At 34.7% G+C, this 15,939-nt stretch overlaps 1 protein-coding gene across 3 annotated transcripts in view; it reads left to right on the forward strand.

Moving 5' to 3' along the window:
• The window catches only part of LOC107136298 (limbic system associated membrane protein), a 621,536-nt gene that overhangs the window by 330,223 nt on the left and 275,374 nt on the right, over window positions 1–15,939 (forward strand). For all 3 annotated transcript variants that reach the window (XM_048803277.1, XM_048803275.1, XM_048803276.1), the window contains exon 2: window positions 14,125–14,357. In XM_048803277.1, coding sequence (XP_048659234.1) covers window positions 14,125–14,357 — 233 coding nt within the window. The remainder of the gene's footprint in view (window positions 1–14,124; window positions 14,358–15,939) is intronic.

The following is a 15,939-nucleotide window of genomic DNA, read 5'->3' on the forward strand; positions in this document are numbered from 1 at the left end:
AGAGAAGGGAAATTGCATGGAAATGGAAGGAGACCCTCAGAGTTATACAAAAGTAGATACAAGAGGAAGTGAGGGGAAGGGGAAAAATAATACAAGGGGGACAAATGAATGTCAGTAGAGGGGGCAGAGAGAGAAGAGGCGAGGGGAGGGGAGGGGAGGGGGGATAGTAGAGGATAGGAAAGGCAGCAGAACACAGCAGACACTAGTATGGCAATATGTAAATCAATGGATGTGTAACTGATGTGATTCTGCAATTTGTATTTGGGGTAAAAATGGGAGCTCATAACCCACTTGAATCAAAGTGTGAAATATGATATATCAAGAATTATGTAATGTTTTGAACAGCCAACAATAAAAAATTAAAAAAATAAATAAATAAATAAATAAATAAATAAAACAAGAATAAAATTAACTTTCAGAAAAGTATATTAGCCATTCACATGGACTTTATTTTCTATAATAAGAGAACTTTAAAATGTATATTAATTCTTAATTTTGCATCACAAATTATGTAAAAATTCAATAGACATTAACTTCTAAACCATATTTATCTAACTTTTAAAATGCTTATGATTTTGTCTTCTTTTTTTAAAATGTATTTTTAAGTTGTATTTGGACACAATGCCTTTATTTTTTATATATTTATATGTGGTGCTAAGGATAGAGCCCAGGGCCTCACATGTGCTAGACAAGCGCTTTACCACTGAACCACAACTCCAGCCCTGATTTTGTCTTCTTTTATTACTCACATTAGTTGATATTCTTTAAACATACTTGTATAGCCTCATACTATTTTAAAAAGTAGATTTTTAAAAGGTTTTAAAAAATAACAGAATTCTGTTTTTAATTTGACACAAAATTTTCATAATAAATGTTGAGATCTATTCTACTCTCCAAATTAACTTGTTTATTAAAGGAACAGAATATTGAAAAAAAAATAAAAAAATAAAAAAATGGGTTTGGGAGAAAATAAAGTGATAGAAAGGGCTAGTAGTATTTGATGTAAAATTGTCAATCTATTCTACTCTTTTTTGCACCATAATAGTAGATTCCCTAGCCACTGCCTCATACCCCCAATCACAGGCAAAGACTCAGTGAATTGCAGGTAGGAACATAAAATGCAAGACTGCTTTGCTTTTATTTTTGGCTTGTTGAGCTTTATTTTAACATTGCCCTGGGCAGATTTGCATCTAACAACATTAGCCTCCTAGAAACATACTTTACTACACAATGGAGACTTTTCTTCACTTATATGTTGCTTGGGGCTAATAGAATGAGCTGTTTTGCACTGAATATGTATCTTTTGATCTTGCTTTATGTTCCTCTTGCCATTTTGTTGCTAAGGGCTGCTAATTAGGAGAAATCCATAAGTGAAAACTGCCAAAAATTTTTGAATTATTGAGATTGGACTCTCTGGCCAGTGCTCACACAGAGTTCTGTGGACCCAGAACTCTTATATAGAACTCAATTATTAGGAAAGAAATCAGCTTGGGCTCTTGGATAGGAAGTCTTGTACTTAGTGAACAATACATTCTTTTACTTCTTATTCTCAGATTCTGACCTCTCAGGGTGGATTTCCTAAATTCCTCTTTTGTTACCCTCATTCACTATCAATGATGATTTGGGGGTTACAGACAAATACCCATCAAAAATGGTGTTTTTGAAATTACCTTTATTATTAGAGAATGTTTTATTAAATGCCTGCAAGATTTTTGTGCACTCAAGTCAGTACTGCACTGATATACTTAGAACAGGGAAGTTAGGAACTCTGACTTCCTTAATTTTATAGTCTAAAAGAAATGTAATTTTTGTATGAAACATCATGTGACATGGCACATGGTTTTCCAGACAGGTGATTGTTCATAAAGATTAAGGATCTCTATTGTATAAGAGCAAAAAGGGAAAGTTATCTGAAGAATCCATTTGCTCACGTTGATTTGTGTCCTGAAAACAAAGAATATTGAAAAAAAAAAGATGGAATGAGAATAAGTGATACAGAAAATATTAACAAAATAAATTATTTATATACTACTAGATTATTATATCCTAGTCTTAAGATAGAATATATATAACTAATACAGTACAGAAACTAGGTCATCTACCTTTGACTAAAGCTACATGAATCAATATTGCTGAGATTTTAATATTAGAATATATCTTGGTGAGCTGTAGTGGCTACATTCTGGAGCTAGAAGAGTGTATAAAAGAGTGTATTTTCTTTTGTAAGATACTATGTTTGAGGTTAATCATGCATTGAGCACTGGTTAGCCCCATCAGGTAGACACACAAAATTACTCTCATTCTTATTTTGGGGAAGTTTTATTCAATCCTGATTGCAGGTTAGACACTGATATCCAGGATGGTGAGTTTGTCCAATAATAATAATAATAATAATAATATAATAAATGTAGGACAAAATTTACCAATAGTAAAAAAAAATGAAACAGTTTTTACTGAATAAGTACAGTGCCTCCTACAACTGGGCGACTCTATATGCCTAAATTTCAGTTGACTCCCAGACAACAAAGATCTGTGGAGAAAATTCCACTTGATGTACCTCTTTATTACCTTTTTTGGTTTTTCTTCTTGATTGTATTATTATCTTGAAGCAGAAAATAATTGCTAATTTCACAGTCAAATGAAATGAAGAAAGAAAAATTTTAAGTGTTCTATGAGACCAAATTGATCTATTTCACTAAAGATGAGCAGTGAGAAAATTGATTATAATTTAATCTCAAATCCTCTGTAAATTCAGAGTAGGTTATATTGTCAAGGTGGTTATTCTTTAATGTGACTCAGTATGGATTAAAAAGTGTTCATTCTGTTCCTTAAATATGAGTCACTAGGGCAAGAGACACCACAAGGTAATAATATCAAGGTCCCTAGTAAAATCAACCAAACTCAAAGAGGGGCACTGGTGTATTTGAAACAATTTTTCTTTTTATTCCATAGCACATTTTTAGAAATTTTTGAGTTATACACTTTCCACTGCACATTTTTAAAATTTATTTTTACACATTTATTATATCATAGATGTATAAAAGATGTCATCATTTTCTTTCCAGGCAAAGAGAAGTTAAAAAAAAAAAATGATAGCTTCAAATAAAAGGAAATGAGATGCCTGGTTTGGATCAGGGGAAAAAATTTTCATTTGGTCACCATATCACCGCTTTCAGAACCACATGGAATTTTTCAGCCTTCAAAGTTTTATTAGGAAGAGAACATCCCTAAGAATGTGAGCTGAGAGGTGAAAGATTCTTGGCATATTTATTCATCCATTGAATAATTATTGAGCGACTTTTTGCGTCAGACTTTTTTTTTTTACAGGCAACAGAGATGCAAAAGATTGAGAAGACATGGTCTTTGCTCACTCTAAAATAGCAATGAAAGGCAGAAAAACAATGAATATAAATGCTAGCATAAGCTGAAAACAACTAGGGAACTTGGAGAATGCTTCACGAGAGAAGACACATCTGAGGTGGATTTTTGTATCATAAGCAGGAACTTGTCAACAGATGCAAAACACATTTTAGAGAAAAGAAAAAAAAGAGGCAGAAACAGTGAGACTGGAACCTCAACAAAGTTAAAGTAGAGAGAATATAATGTCAAGAGATGAGGCTGGAAAAGTAGGTTGAGCTGATTTATATTTTTACAGATCTTTTGGAACTTTTAACAGGTAAAAAGACCATGACCATTTAAACAAGAGGATTGTGTGGTCAGCATCATGTATGTTCTGCTCAATATAAAGGATGGATGAAGTAGTTGTGGGCAGGAGAACAACGCTGCAGGCCAGAACACCAGGTGGAGAGTTATGCAGTGATACTGATAACAGATGACAAGGCACTGATCCATAGCTGTAGACATGATGATGGATTGTAGAGATCAATCTTAGGACCAAAATTGTAAAGTAAGATTTGATTGCATAAGTGAAATAAAAAGGACAAGGAAACAGGAATAACTCAGTGGCTACTAAAATAGGGGCACAGATGAATTTTAATTCCATTAACTGAAATGTATGCATGTATTAGAAGAAAAAAAGTGGAATATAGTAAGTTTCAGCTCAGAATGTGTTGAATTTGAGGTACCTTCAGAGACTTACATGAAATAGGTGGGTATGTTGTTTTAAATTCAAGTCAGATGAAGTGTAATTAAAGCCACAATACTGAAGAAATATAATAGAATACTCCATGAGGTCAGGAGAGAAGAAATGTACAATCCTGCAGGGCAACAATATATAAAAGGTGAGTAAAGAAAGAGGAGAACCTTATGGAAATTGAGAAGTGATGGGAGTTAGGAAGAGAGACAAGAAAATGAAGAAAGGTAAATGATACACAAAGCTTTGAAGAGATTAAATACTTAAGATAAGCCCATTGGATTTGGCAATTAGTTGATAAGAGTGGTCCCAACAGAACCAGGCAAATGTGACATCTATGACGGAAAGTGGACATTATTAATTAGCCGATATAAATCATGCTGCTAGGCAGGTCAGATTCCTAAAGCACATATTGAGATTTCAGTAGAGTTTCTGGTACTGTGTCAATAGGTCTTGACCATAAGTATTGATGATTAATCCAGAAGAAATGAGGAACAATTTTAAAACAATACCTTATTAATTACCATTTAGATTCAGCTCTTGCTCTCATCTCCCTGTCTTTTCACTTAACCACCATCTTTGGGGAATCACTGTGAGGGAAGATGCCTCTGTGTAATAAATTTTCAAAGCTAGTTTGGCCTTAGGACAGAGAGTCAGAGGCAGAATATGAATCCCCTTAGGCTAGAAAGGCTTTTGAGTCATAGGGGTCCTCTTAGGGATCACTCATACCTTGAACTGAACCTTAAGCATCCACAGCTCTCTCTTGAACTCAGACTGGCTATGAAATGTCAGAGTTAACTTACATATAGCATGACCGGGAGCAATGGCCTTTGACTTCTTCTCTCACTCTCTCAAATCTATCTCTCTTCAACTCTATTATGCTACAGGGTCAGTGCTTTATGTAGGTTGGGGACTCTGGGCACTTCTATCCTTCTACAGTTTGAGTAGACCAAGGTTGTTACAAGAGCTCTCCCAGATAGGCTTTCATTCAAACTCACCACCTCTTGCTTTTATTCCAATTCTTTCTGTAACTTCTAAAGCTCTTTTTGATCATCTGACTCCAACTCCCGTTTATGAACTGATTGTTGGTCTATTCAAGAGTAACATGTTTTTAGAAAAAGGTTTACATTGGGGTAGGAGGATGTGATGGGGAGAGATAGGAGAAAAAGAGAAAGGAGAAAAAAAAAAAAAACACTAAAATAGGTTGTCGCACAGGGTGAAGGCCTTCTCAGACCACTATCCTTTAGAAGGCAATACCCTGGGGGAAAAAAAGATTTTGAAGACAGGAAAAGTAGGAAGTGAGGTGGAGTAGAAAGTGGGTGATAGAAAAATCAAACATGGAAGTAAGAAAAATCCTTATAATTCTCCATGTGAGCTGTGTCCTTGTGATTTATATGCAATCATCAGTGATCTATCAGCTGCTTGTCAGCTGGGGGAGAGGACCACTGTATTTCCTTCACCTATGATGGATCTGTTTGATAATATCTCCTTCAATTTGCAGTTGCTGGAATCTCCTATTTCATACTTGTGGATACAAAATGCATGTTAAAAAGTGAATACTTTTTTGCTCTTTATATTTATCTGCCTTTAAATTTATCTCTTTTACCTGTATCTTTAGCAGTCAAGGAAAACTAGACGTCAAAGCCCTTTTCTAATGGTAGCTCTGATGGCAGTACCATTACTTATTTATTTTCTCATATACATACTTTCTATATGTTGACTGTGAAATAGTATGCCTGCTGTATCTAGGAGTTGTCCATGTCTTAGAGGCACAATTTGATCTAAATTATATCTAAATGCACGTAATGTAATGATGAGTCATATTATAATATGGTTCTGCTCCAATGATACCATTTGCATAATGCTCTATATGATAAGACTATAAAGTAAGGGGCTAGGTTTTCAAGTGAGGCTTATGGAAAACAGTCTTCAGACTTTATAGCCAAGTTTCATACATCAGAATGTTCATCCTAAGTGCTTTATAATTTATTGTGAGCACTTTTATTTCTCCTTACTGCTGGAATGAGATAAAGAATAAACCCAACCATAGTACAGACCACATTTTTTCCCTTCTAGAACTTAGCATACTTTTGATATTTACTTTGTAATGACTCAAAAGGTAACAGAGTTTTCTTCAAATAGCTGTGGAATTGTTTTTAATTACATAGTGAGTGAGTATTTAAACTACATATCAGAGCCAGGATCCTAAGACTAATTTTACTCTTTCAAAGATACAACTAAAGGCAGCATTTTTTCCTTCTAAATAAAGGGATTTTTCAGAGAATGGAGACTCATAGGGAGAATCAACACAAAAGCAAGATTAAAATTACTGCTCATCTTCTCTCAACCAGATGGGGTGGAAAGAGGAGAATCTGTAGTTCAGTGGAGAGGAAAGGTTTGGGGATTATTCCTACTTCATTGAGAGTATAATTGGCACTCGTGAGAAGGAATAGATAGGCCTATTCTTGCAACCTCAGGGTCCACAAAACATACAAAGCATAGAGTATGCCATATTCAATCCAGGTGGCACCACAATTCTGTCAGCAGATCTCTGAAGATCACAAAGCACAACACAGACTGGATGTTGTCCTGCATTCAGACTGTCCTTGAGAGACATTCATATGTAGGCTCTGCCTTTTATGAAACAAACTGCATCTGATGAAAGACATGAAGCATTTAGAGTCTTGTCTATGCACAGGTATCCCAATGCCCCTTTTAAGATGTTCCAGAGATTGAATTTGAGCCTCAGTTTAAACTGCTATGCTATATAACCAGTCCACATCATACTGGATTCAAGTTAAATATTATTGAGCTTTATGAGATCTATTGCTTATAGGAAGGGATGAAGGAGGAATCAGGTATATGAACACCAGACCCCTAAAAGATTTCCCTAGAGATGTGATAAGCAAGGGTTGGTTTTAACTATAATATATAGAGGTTGCTAAATTTAGCTCAAAATTGGAGTTTCTACAGAATGAATATTCAAATTTCTAAGTAAGGAGGGACATGGGGGAAAAAATGTTAGACTCTTCTAAAGCTCACTAGGTTCTCTAAATATGTTAGCCTATTTAATAATCACAACTATCTTACAAAATAGTTATTATTTCCATATTGCAGTAGAAAACTAGAGTCTCTTCAACAATATCAGACATCATCAGGCCAGTTACTGCTCTGTATGTCTAAAATTAACCCACACATCATATAATATAATTCCTTAACTCTCAAAGCCACAGCTATTCTAAGTGCCAAAATTTAAAAAAATGCTACCCTATTCTTTTACAGTCTTGTAATATCACAATGTGATATTTCTGAGCTTTTCATTATAATAAAACATTAGGTAAACATTAGATATCATTAATACAGGCATATCTCAGAGGATTTGCAGGTTTAATTCTAGCCCATCACAAAAAGCAAGTGTCATGAATTTTTTGATTTCCTGGTTCACAGAAGTTATTTTTACACTATACTAATAGTTCATTAAGTGTATAATAACTTTCTGTCTTAAAAAAGTATGTATCTTAATTTTAAAATACTTTATTCCTCAAAATATAAAAGTAAAGGTGGGAGTCAGGGAGCCAGGGAGCTGAAACTGCCTATTGCAGCAAAGACCAGTAGGACTTCCTGAGGGTCAGCAGTGAATCCCCAGAGTTTTTTCTTTCTTTTTTTTTCTTACTGAGTCTAATCTTAGGACATGGTAATGAAGCAGAGATGATTCAGAATGATTGATAATTCAAAATCCCATAAATTTGGTACTTAGCTAACTTGGTATTTTTGAAAGTGTTTGCATAGTTCTTGGAATTCATTATACTTAAAATAATGTTGCAAAGCCAGACAAAGGACTTCTAACTCAGAATCTGAGCCTGGGATATTTTCATGACAGTTTATGCCATCCTCTTCTTAGAAATTTTCCTGATTCCACACTTTAATGCTGGTAATATATAGCATCACTTCCCAGACCAATTATCTTTCCCTCTAGAATGAAATGATTCTATGATAGTTTTGCTGATTCACTAAGGGTTTTATTTGTAGAATTGAAGTTTCAAAGCAAACAGTATAAAAATAAAGGGCCAACACATTCTTGAAGACTTCCTTCCCATCCACATCTTGAATCTTCCACATTTTACAAAAGAGAGAGATTTGCAAACGTGGAAAAAATAATAAAGCTTAATTTTAAAAAAGTTTTCTTGTGAACAAAAAAGTTAATAATTTCTAAAAAAATCAAAATTTTCCACAACTGAATCAATTTTCCCTTACCTGTCCTGGATTTTACTGATCCATTTTTATAGAGGGAGTAAAATGAAACATTAAGGTTAAATGATTTCTCAGGCATTAAATTAGGAACCAAGCAAGTTATAACTTACCTTTCACTATCAACACTGTACAAGTGTATATTATCTTACAATTATGATGCTAAAATTAAATAGCAAAAGGGGCATGATTCCGTAACTACTGACTTATTTTAATACACTTTTAGTTTTAACTGACACATAATAATTGTATATATTCATGAGGTACAGTGGGAGATTTAAGTACATACATACAACACATAATGACCATATCAGGGTAATTGGTATATCACCTTAATCATACATAATTGTGTGTGTGTGTGTGTGTGTGTGTGTGTTGGAAATATCTAAAATCCTATTAGCTATTTTACATATTCAAATAGAATATGAACTTAGAACCAAAGCATCCCTAGGCCTCAGTGCCTTTATCATGAACCTGACTTAACAGTTCAGAGACTTTGCTATTGGCAATCAAAGATCTCATACAGCAAGAAGCACATGCTTATGAAAAAAATGCCTTTGCATAATAGATGTTTGCCTGTGACTCTGGATATTTAAACCAAGAGATCAAGACCTACCTCAATTTTTCAACCTTGACCTTGTCAAAATTTTTGTCTCCACAAAAAGACATGGATGTTTGGTAACATCCCTGGATGTCAAAATTTTAAATCTATTTTTGTCTCCACAAAAAGACATGGATGTTTGGTAACATCCCTGGCCTATACCCCCTAGATAACAGTAGCACCACCTCTTTCCTTAGTTTTGACAAACGATAAATGCCACCACGCCTTGCTAATGTCAGTGGAGGCACAAACTACATGCACTTGGGATCCCTTACCTAACCATCCTTTCTTAATTTAAGAAACAACAAAAAAAATCTCTTCTACCCATTCAGGCACACTACCCCTAGAACCTATAATTTAAAAGAAGGAATATAGTTAACTGGTAAGAGATTAAGTCAAATATATTTGTTGTTTTTGTTTTTTTACCAATCAATACATACAAGATGCTACTCTTGAGAAAAACAGAAAATTTGTACAAAGATAAGTCTGGATAAATACTAATGCTAAGTTAGTATGTTTTTAGCCAATAATGCTTGTTAAATGTGAAGAGCTGTCTAGTAGCAATTGAACAGGCTTAATATCTAGTCGATGTGTATTACTTTCCTTATGGACCCTGACGGTAAATATGCTATTAAGTAATCTATTAGTGCAAACTGAATTTAGTATTTCTTTTTTACCTCCAATTATATTCATCATTTTAGAATTATAATCCCCAGTCTTATGCAGTGTGAGTGGAATTGTGAATGTACCTGTTCATACAATTCTGCATAATATACTTGGTGTTAAGTGTTTGCAGAGATCCAATGCTCAAGATTTTTATGAGTGCATCAATTTTTCATGACACTTTTATGGATTCAGATATACTGAATTGAGAAGTTAAAATTTTGTCTGCTTACCTTTCCTGTTATTTTTAAAGCTGATTAAACACACACACACACACACACACACAATAACAACAACAACATAGTTTTATAGTTAAGGTAGGCAACCCACCTGGTACTTGAGGGTTCATAGTCAAAGTGGGCAACCTTCTGCACACTTATTTAGTGCTTTATCTTCCTTTTCTTGGTTTCTCACATTCCAGAGATAAACTTCCTTTGTAATGACAAGGAGCACATTTATTCCTTCTTCATTTTCACTTCAATACCACACTTAATAATTCTCTTAAAATTTTCTTCATATCAGATAATTTTAATGATTTCTTAACAATTTTAAAATAAGTGTCAATATAGTTTTTACCTATTAGACAAGTGGTGAATATCTGATATATGACCTAATAGCAATTTGTTAAATTTGGTGTAGTTGTTCCACATTTCTGCAAGTATCTATTGCACAGATGATGTTTAGGCCACTAATCAGTGAGGGCTCCATAGGTTAATAATAAGAAGATCACTGTCTTTAATAAACCTACAAGTAAAGTTGAATAGAAATAACCAATGTAATACAGAGTATTATAAGGGAATGACAAGGAGCCAAGGAAAAGGAGGGCATACAAGATTTTCTGTAGAGGAGGCAGTCTCTATTATAATCCTACATCCTCAGCTACCTGCAAGAAATCCCATCCAAAGTGAGAGGAAATTCTCTGATCCTTTCTGTGGGGCACAAGCACCCACCCTCTTCAGGGTGTAGTCTGTTCTAAATTTTAGAATAATTTACAACATTGTGAACTCCTTGAACAAACAATCTATTAAGTCATGCAACACATAACACAAACATTTTATTCTATTTTATTTTACTTTTGGTACTGGGGATTGAAATCAGGGGCCCATTACCACTGAACCACATCCCCAGGCCTTTTATTTTATTTTATTTTATTTTATTGAGACAGGATCTCACTAAGTTGCTTAAGGTCTTGCTAAGTTGCTGAGGCTGGTCTTGAACTTGCAATGCTCCTGTCTCAGACTACTGAACCACTGGAATTACAGGCATGCACCACTGCTCCTGGCTATACCTACAGATTTTAAAAATACATTTCTTTACACTTTTCCTGCTTTAGCCCAGACTGATTTGGGAGATAAAAATCAGTAGTTATACAATTCTGAACTGCACTACCCAGTCTTGGAGTAGCATTCCATGTGGATGATGCTTCGTTATTATCTTGGTACTATCCTAGCATGGCCCTAGAGTCCTCATTTACTTTGCAGGCCTGCCTAACACCTGGGAGCAAACTCACCTCTTAATGCAAGCCCATGATACTTTTTGTTGAGTTGGTGATTGCTGGGAGCCTGGGTCTGCATTTAGATCAACCATTCTTTTTTTCCCTACAGCCTGGCGATCTATGATTAACCTGTGTGACTTATTATTTTTTCTTAATTAAAAAAAGAGAAACATAGGCTCCTTCAGATTGAGACTACTTTGACTTTTATCATCTTTCTATTATGGATTAAATACTTCCTATAGTTTAAAAAGTTACCACTTTAAATCAAGATTTTAAAAAGGTAAAACTAATAATAGAATAGTTCTGAAATCACATTGTTCTTTTGCTCATTTTTCAATAAGTTTTAGTTAATATTGTAGAGGGATTTATTCTCTAGTTTATAAGGACAACACATTTACTTTGGAACTTTTCACCACGTAAAAAAGAACCCTAAAATATCTGGAGAAGTGATATTTTAAGCATTATATTGTGCTCTGTTAGAGTTTAGCAAAATACAAATCAATAAAAAGTATATTCCATTTGTTTGTAAGTAAAAGATAGACTTAAAAATTAAATAAGGATAAAAGGAAAAGTAAAAATAAGGTGTTTTGTAGATTGTCATGACAAAATTTGCACATAATGCATTGTTGCAGTAGATGCATTTTTATGGGTCTGGCAATTTTTCTGAAATAGTCGATTACTTTCTTAGGTAAGATAAATCTGAACAGTCTCAGAGAATAATTTGGAATAATGATCTATGCAATTTTAACTTTTCCATTGATAATAATTGCTAAAATGTCAAAGGAACTTAAAAGCCTGACTGAAACTACCTTGTGCTGATAAAGAAATTCACCCAATTGATTTGTGTATATTGTAGGGTAGTTTTTAAGATGGGAGCATGGAATATAAGATACCCTATATTCTTTATCTGCATGTGTGACCCTGTTAGTTTACATGGCAGGTATTTACCTAGAACCTATATTATTGCAGATTACATTTTTCATATATTCAGGTAAATAACATAAAAATCTATGTCTTTGTTTAATTTATAGACCATATTTGTGTCAAATATATTAGATGTTGTTTTTTTTTAAATGACCATATCAAGGCCATATTCTGGGCTAAGGATATTCAGGGTACTTCTCTGTGATGTAGCAAGTCTGGTCATTGCTGTGTTGAGCTGTGTAGGTAAGAAAGCACAAAGGGAAACCTGCTGGCGATTTAAAATACATTTGCACAGGTATATTTTTGTCCTCAATAGAAAAGAAAAATATCATAATTTTACATTCAAAAATGTCATTAGTGGTCTAAAAGACAGGAAGCAGTCTGTTGATTAATTCAGAAGTGCCCTTAAGTTGAGAGGTGCTGGGAACACCACCAAGGATAGAGAAGTGATATCTCAAAAGAGCAGAGCAAAAAAGGTAAAATCAAGCCTGAAAAGAAGCAGTAAGCATCTGCAAAGTGAGCTCTCTTCTCCTCCTAGGACCTCCAAATTATCAAACACATTTAATTATTCACAAAAATATTGACATGGCTGAGAAACACATTCTGGGAGGTGGAGATACTAAATGATACTTAAATCTAGCTATGTTAATAAAACAAATAGATAAAGCAGAGAAGGAAGATGTGTGTATCTTGACACACAACTTATGTCAAATTCTTATTTGAAATTTAAAAAAAAAAAAAAAGGATTCACCTGAAAATAGTGGGAAAAAATAGTCTTGGACCATAGATGAGTTATTTAAAAAGACTCAACAGTTTTCCTCCATATGAGAGACACAAATTGGCCTCTAAGTCTCTCTGTGGTCAGTCTGTGGATTATGTACAGATTTCCTTTCTATGCATGGGTGAGGAATCTCTATGCCTGACTGTTTTCACCTGAGAAAAGAATCTGAATTTGACTCGATTTGGGAAACACAGGGGAATATGGTGTTTTAATTGTTCTGCCATCATACTCTTGACTCTTTCTGTCCATTCCCTCACACCCAGAGTGTCAAGAAGTTGGCTGTGTAGCTGTGAACAGGGTCTGGAACCATCTTTCTGTGGGACAATCATAAATCTTGCCAAGGGGTACACAGAGAGACTTTTTCTTTCTTCCTCACTTTTTTTTTAATTCATTTATTGCTTGTTTTTTTTTTTTTTTCATTGTCAGATTTTCTGCTGGAAAATTGAAAGAAAGAACTTTATTCACCATGAAGTAATTATCCCTTCTCTGCTAACCTGTGTTCTTTGCCCCCTTCTTTGGAGTTTCAGAAAGGGATAATTTCAGTTTACTAAAAAAAATCATTTTGACAAACATTTATCCTTCATCTTCTCTGGAATGACTTACAAAATTGTTTCTTCATCTCCCATGAAAAACTGCATTCATTCAATACGACCAGAAATGCTGGGAGAAAAGTACCTTGTCATTAGATAACCTGCTGCTCTCAGCAGCTAGAACTAGACTTGGGCCAGATGATGCTTGCGTTGATTTTCTTGATACAACACGAATGCACTTGTCCTTGGACTTACACACTTCTTATTTCTTGGAGTGTATTGCAAATTCCTAAGGGTCAGTAGTGAACTCTGAAATCTAGTCTTGTTCTTGCAGCAGTGGAGCATAACTTGAGACTACTATCATGCAAGACTTTATGAAATACTTAGGAAAGAATACAAGATGGAGCAAAAGTGACATGATATCATTGTATAATTCTCAAAAATACTTGAGCAAATGGAGTTCTGTGTGAATGAATGACCTTTTAATAAACAAGTTGAAGGTAATCCAGTGGGAAGTCAATACTCATTTAATGTTATTGGCCTGAATTACTAATACTCAGATTGTTTATTGCTGAGCTGAATCTAATATAATGACATTCGTCCGTTGGATGGTAATTAGATCTTAAAGGAAACAGTGAAGTTACTAGGGACCCCAAGAAATGTCATGGTAGTGATTCATTATGCATATAATTATTTTTCTTGATTGATCTTGTTGAGTCAAATCATGCAGAGAATGAAAGCAGTTACAGTTATGGTTAAGCCACTAACATTATTACTCTGCTCTGTCAGATGTGTTGTAGAAGACAAGAACTCGAAGGTGGCCTGGTTGAACCGTTCTGGTATCATTTTTGCTGGACATGACAAGTGGTCTCTGGATCCCCGGGTTGAGCTGGAGAAACGCCACTCTCTGGAATACAGCCTCCGCATCCAGAAGGTGGATGTCTATGATGAGGGTTCGTACACATGCTCCGTTCAGACACAGCATGAGCCCAAGACCTCCCAAGTTTACTTGATCGTGCAAGGTAAGATAAGAGTGGGATATAAGGTGGTAAGGAAGAGATGCAGTTGGAGAATAAGCATGATATATAAAATATTTACAAAATTCTTTCTAAAAAGGAAAAACTTCCAAATGCAGGATTGCCCTTAAGTATCTGGTTTCCTTCTACAAAATGGATTTTAAGTGAGAGGGCTAAAGAGAATAGAGAGAGTACCCTTGCCACTGTGAGCCAGTACCTTTGACAAGAAGGGTTTCTCCTAGTTCAGAATATAAAAACATACAGCAAAACTTACAGCTATTAAAAAAAAAGGTAAAATAGGAACGTAGGAACATACAGAGTGCTTAGAACCACAGGAAGTTCACTTTACTACCCTACCAGGTACCTGTGTTTCACCAAACTTAAGAGAGTTGGGTTTTACCTCTCCTTGTCCTAATTAAAATTTTTCATTAATTATCTGTTTTTATGACAGAAAGAAATATTTTAGAACAATAATGGTCCCCACAGGCCTTGATATCAGCGGTCCAGCTTTGTGTGATTTGTATCTTCACTAAATAACAAGTTACTTGTGACCAAGTCCACTGACAAGGAACTTCAAAGTCATTAGGGACAATTTGCTTTGAGACTGGGGTTTCCACGGGCACATCTGAGTCGGGGTTTTACAGAATGCAAACTCTAAATGGCATATGCATGCTCCTTAACGATAGCTCCCTTGAGTCCCTTTTCTCATAATTGCAAAATGAAAACAAAGCTGATCAGCTGCAAAATTTTTTTGCAAAGTAAAGTCAAACCACCAGCAGTTTCAATCCATCTATCAGGAAAGATCTAAACGCTAACAAATATTAGGGCTGTGTTTGTGTATTCCTGATTTACAATTTTATGTAAATTTAATGCAAATTAGGCATGGCCCTAGGGCTCCTGTCAGGATTCCAGTGCAGTCAGTGGTGTGGCAAAGTTTGACTGTAGCTTCTATTAATGTGTTATGGAATTGATTATTGCCGTGTTTAAATTATTGCTCTTCCAGATTGTCTGATTAATAGATTGAAACTAGAATAAAATACATCAGAGACTGGCTGATGCAAGAGTGGTTTAGTCAGGTGGCTGCTATCTTGGTCCATTTTCAATGGCTGACAACTTCATTTTATTCCTAATAAAAGGTGTATCTACTGGTTTGCAAAGTCCCAATCACAGTCAAAACATAGCACACTTTCCTTGTACTTTAGTGAAGAGTGCATGAGCTCTGTAATGAGAGACACCAGGGTTTAGATCTCTGGGACAACATTTAATAAGATATGTAACTAGAAATATGTAAACACATCGAGGCATTAATTTATCAGCTCCCTTGGAGCACGTACAGGTACACACATGTACAAACACACACACTCCTACCTCAAAAGGAGAATTTTTTTAACCTGATTAAGTGGTAAAGGGAGAAGTGATAACTAAGGCTCTTCAGAACAAATTTTATCTAATGGCCTGTTATTAATACTATCTTGTGATTTTTCTTTCTTAGTATTTATTGTATTTCATTCATATATTTATTTATAATGTTCTATGCTTTAAAAATCCTGCTTAACTCTGAGATTTTTTTAATACAATTTTAGTATCT

The sequence above is a fragment of the Marmota marmota genome, unplaced genomic scaffold (genome assembly GCF_001458135.2).
Source record: "Marmota marmota marmota unplaced genomic scaffold, marMar, whole genome shotgun sequence".
Lineage (NCBI taxonomy): Eukaryota > Metazoa > Chordata > Mammalia > Rodentia > Sciuridae > Marmota > Marmota marmota.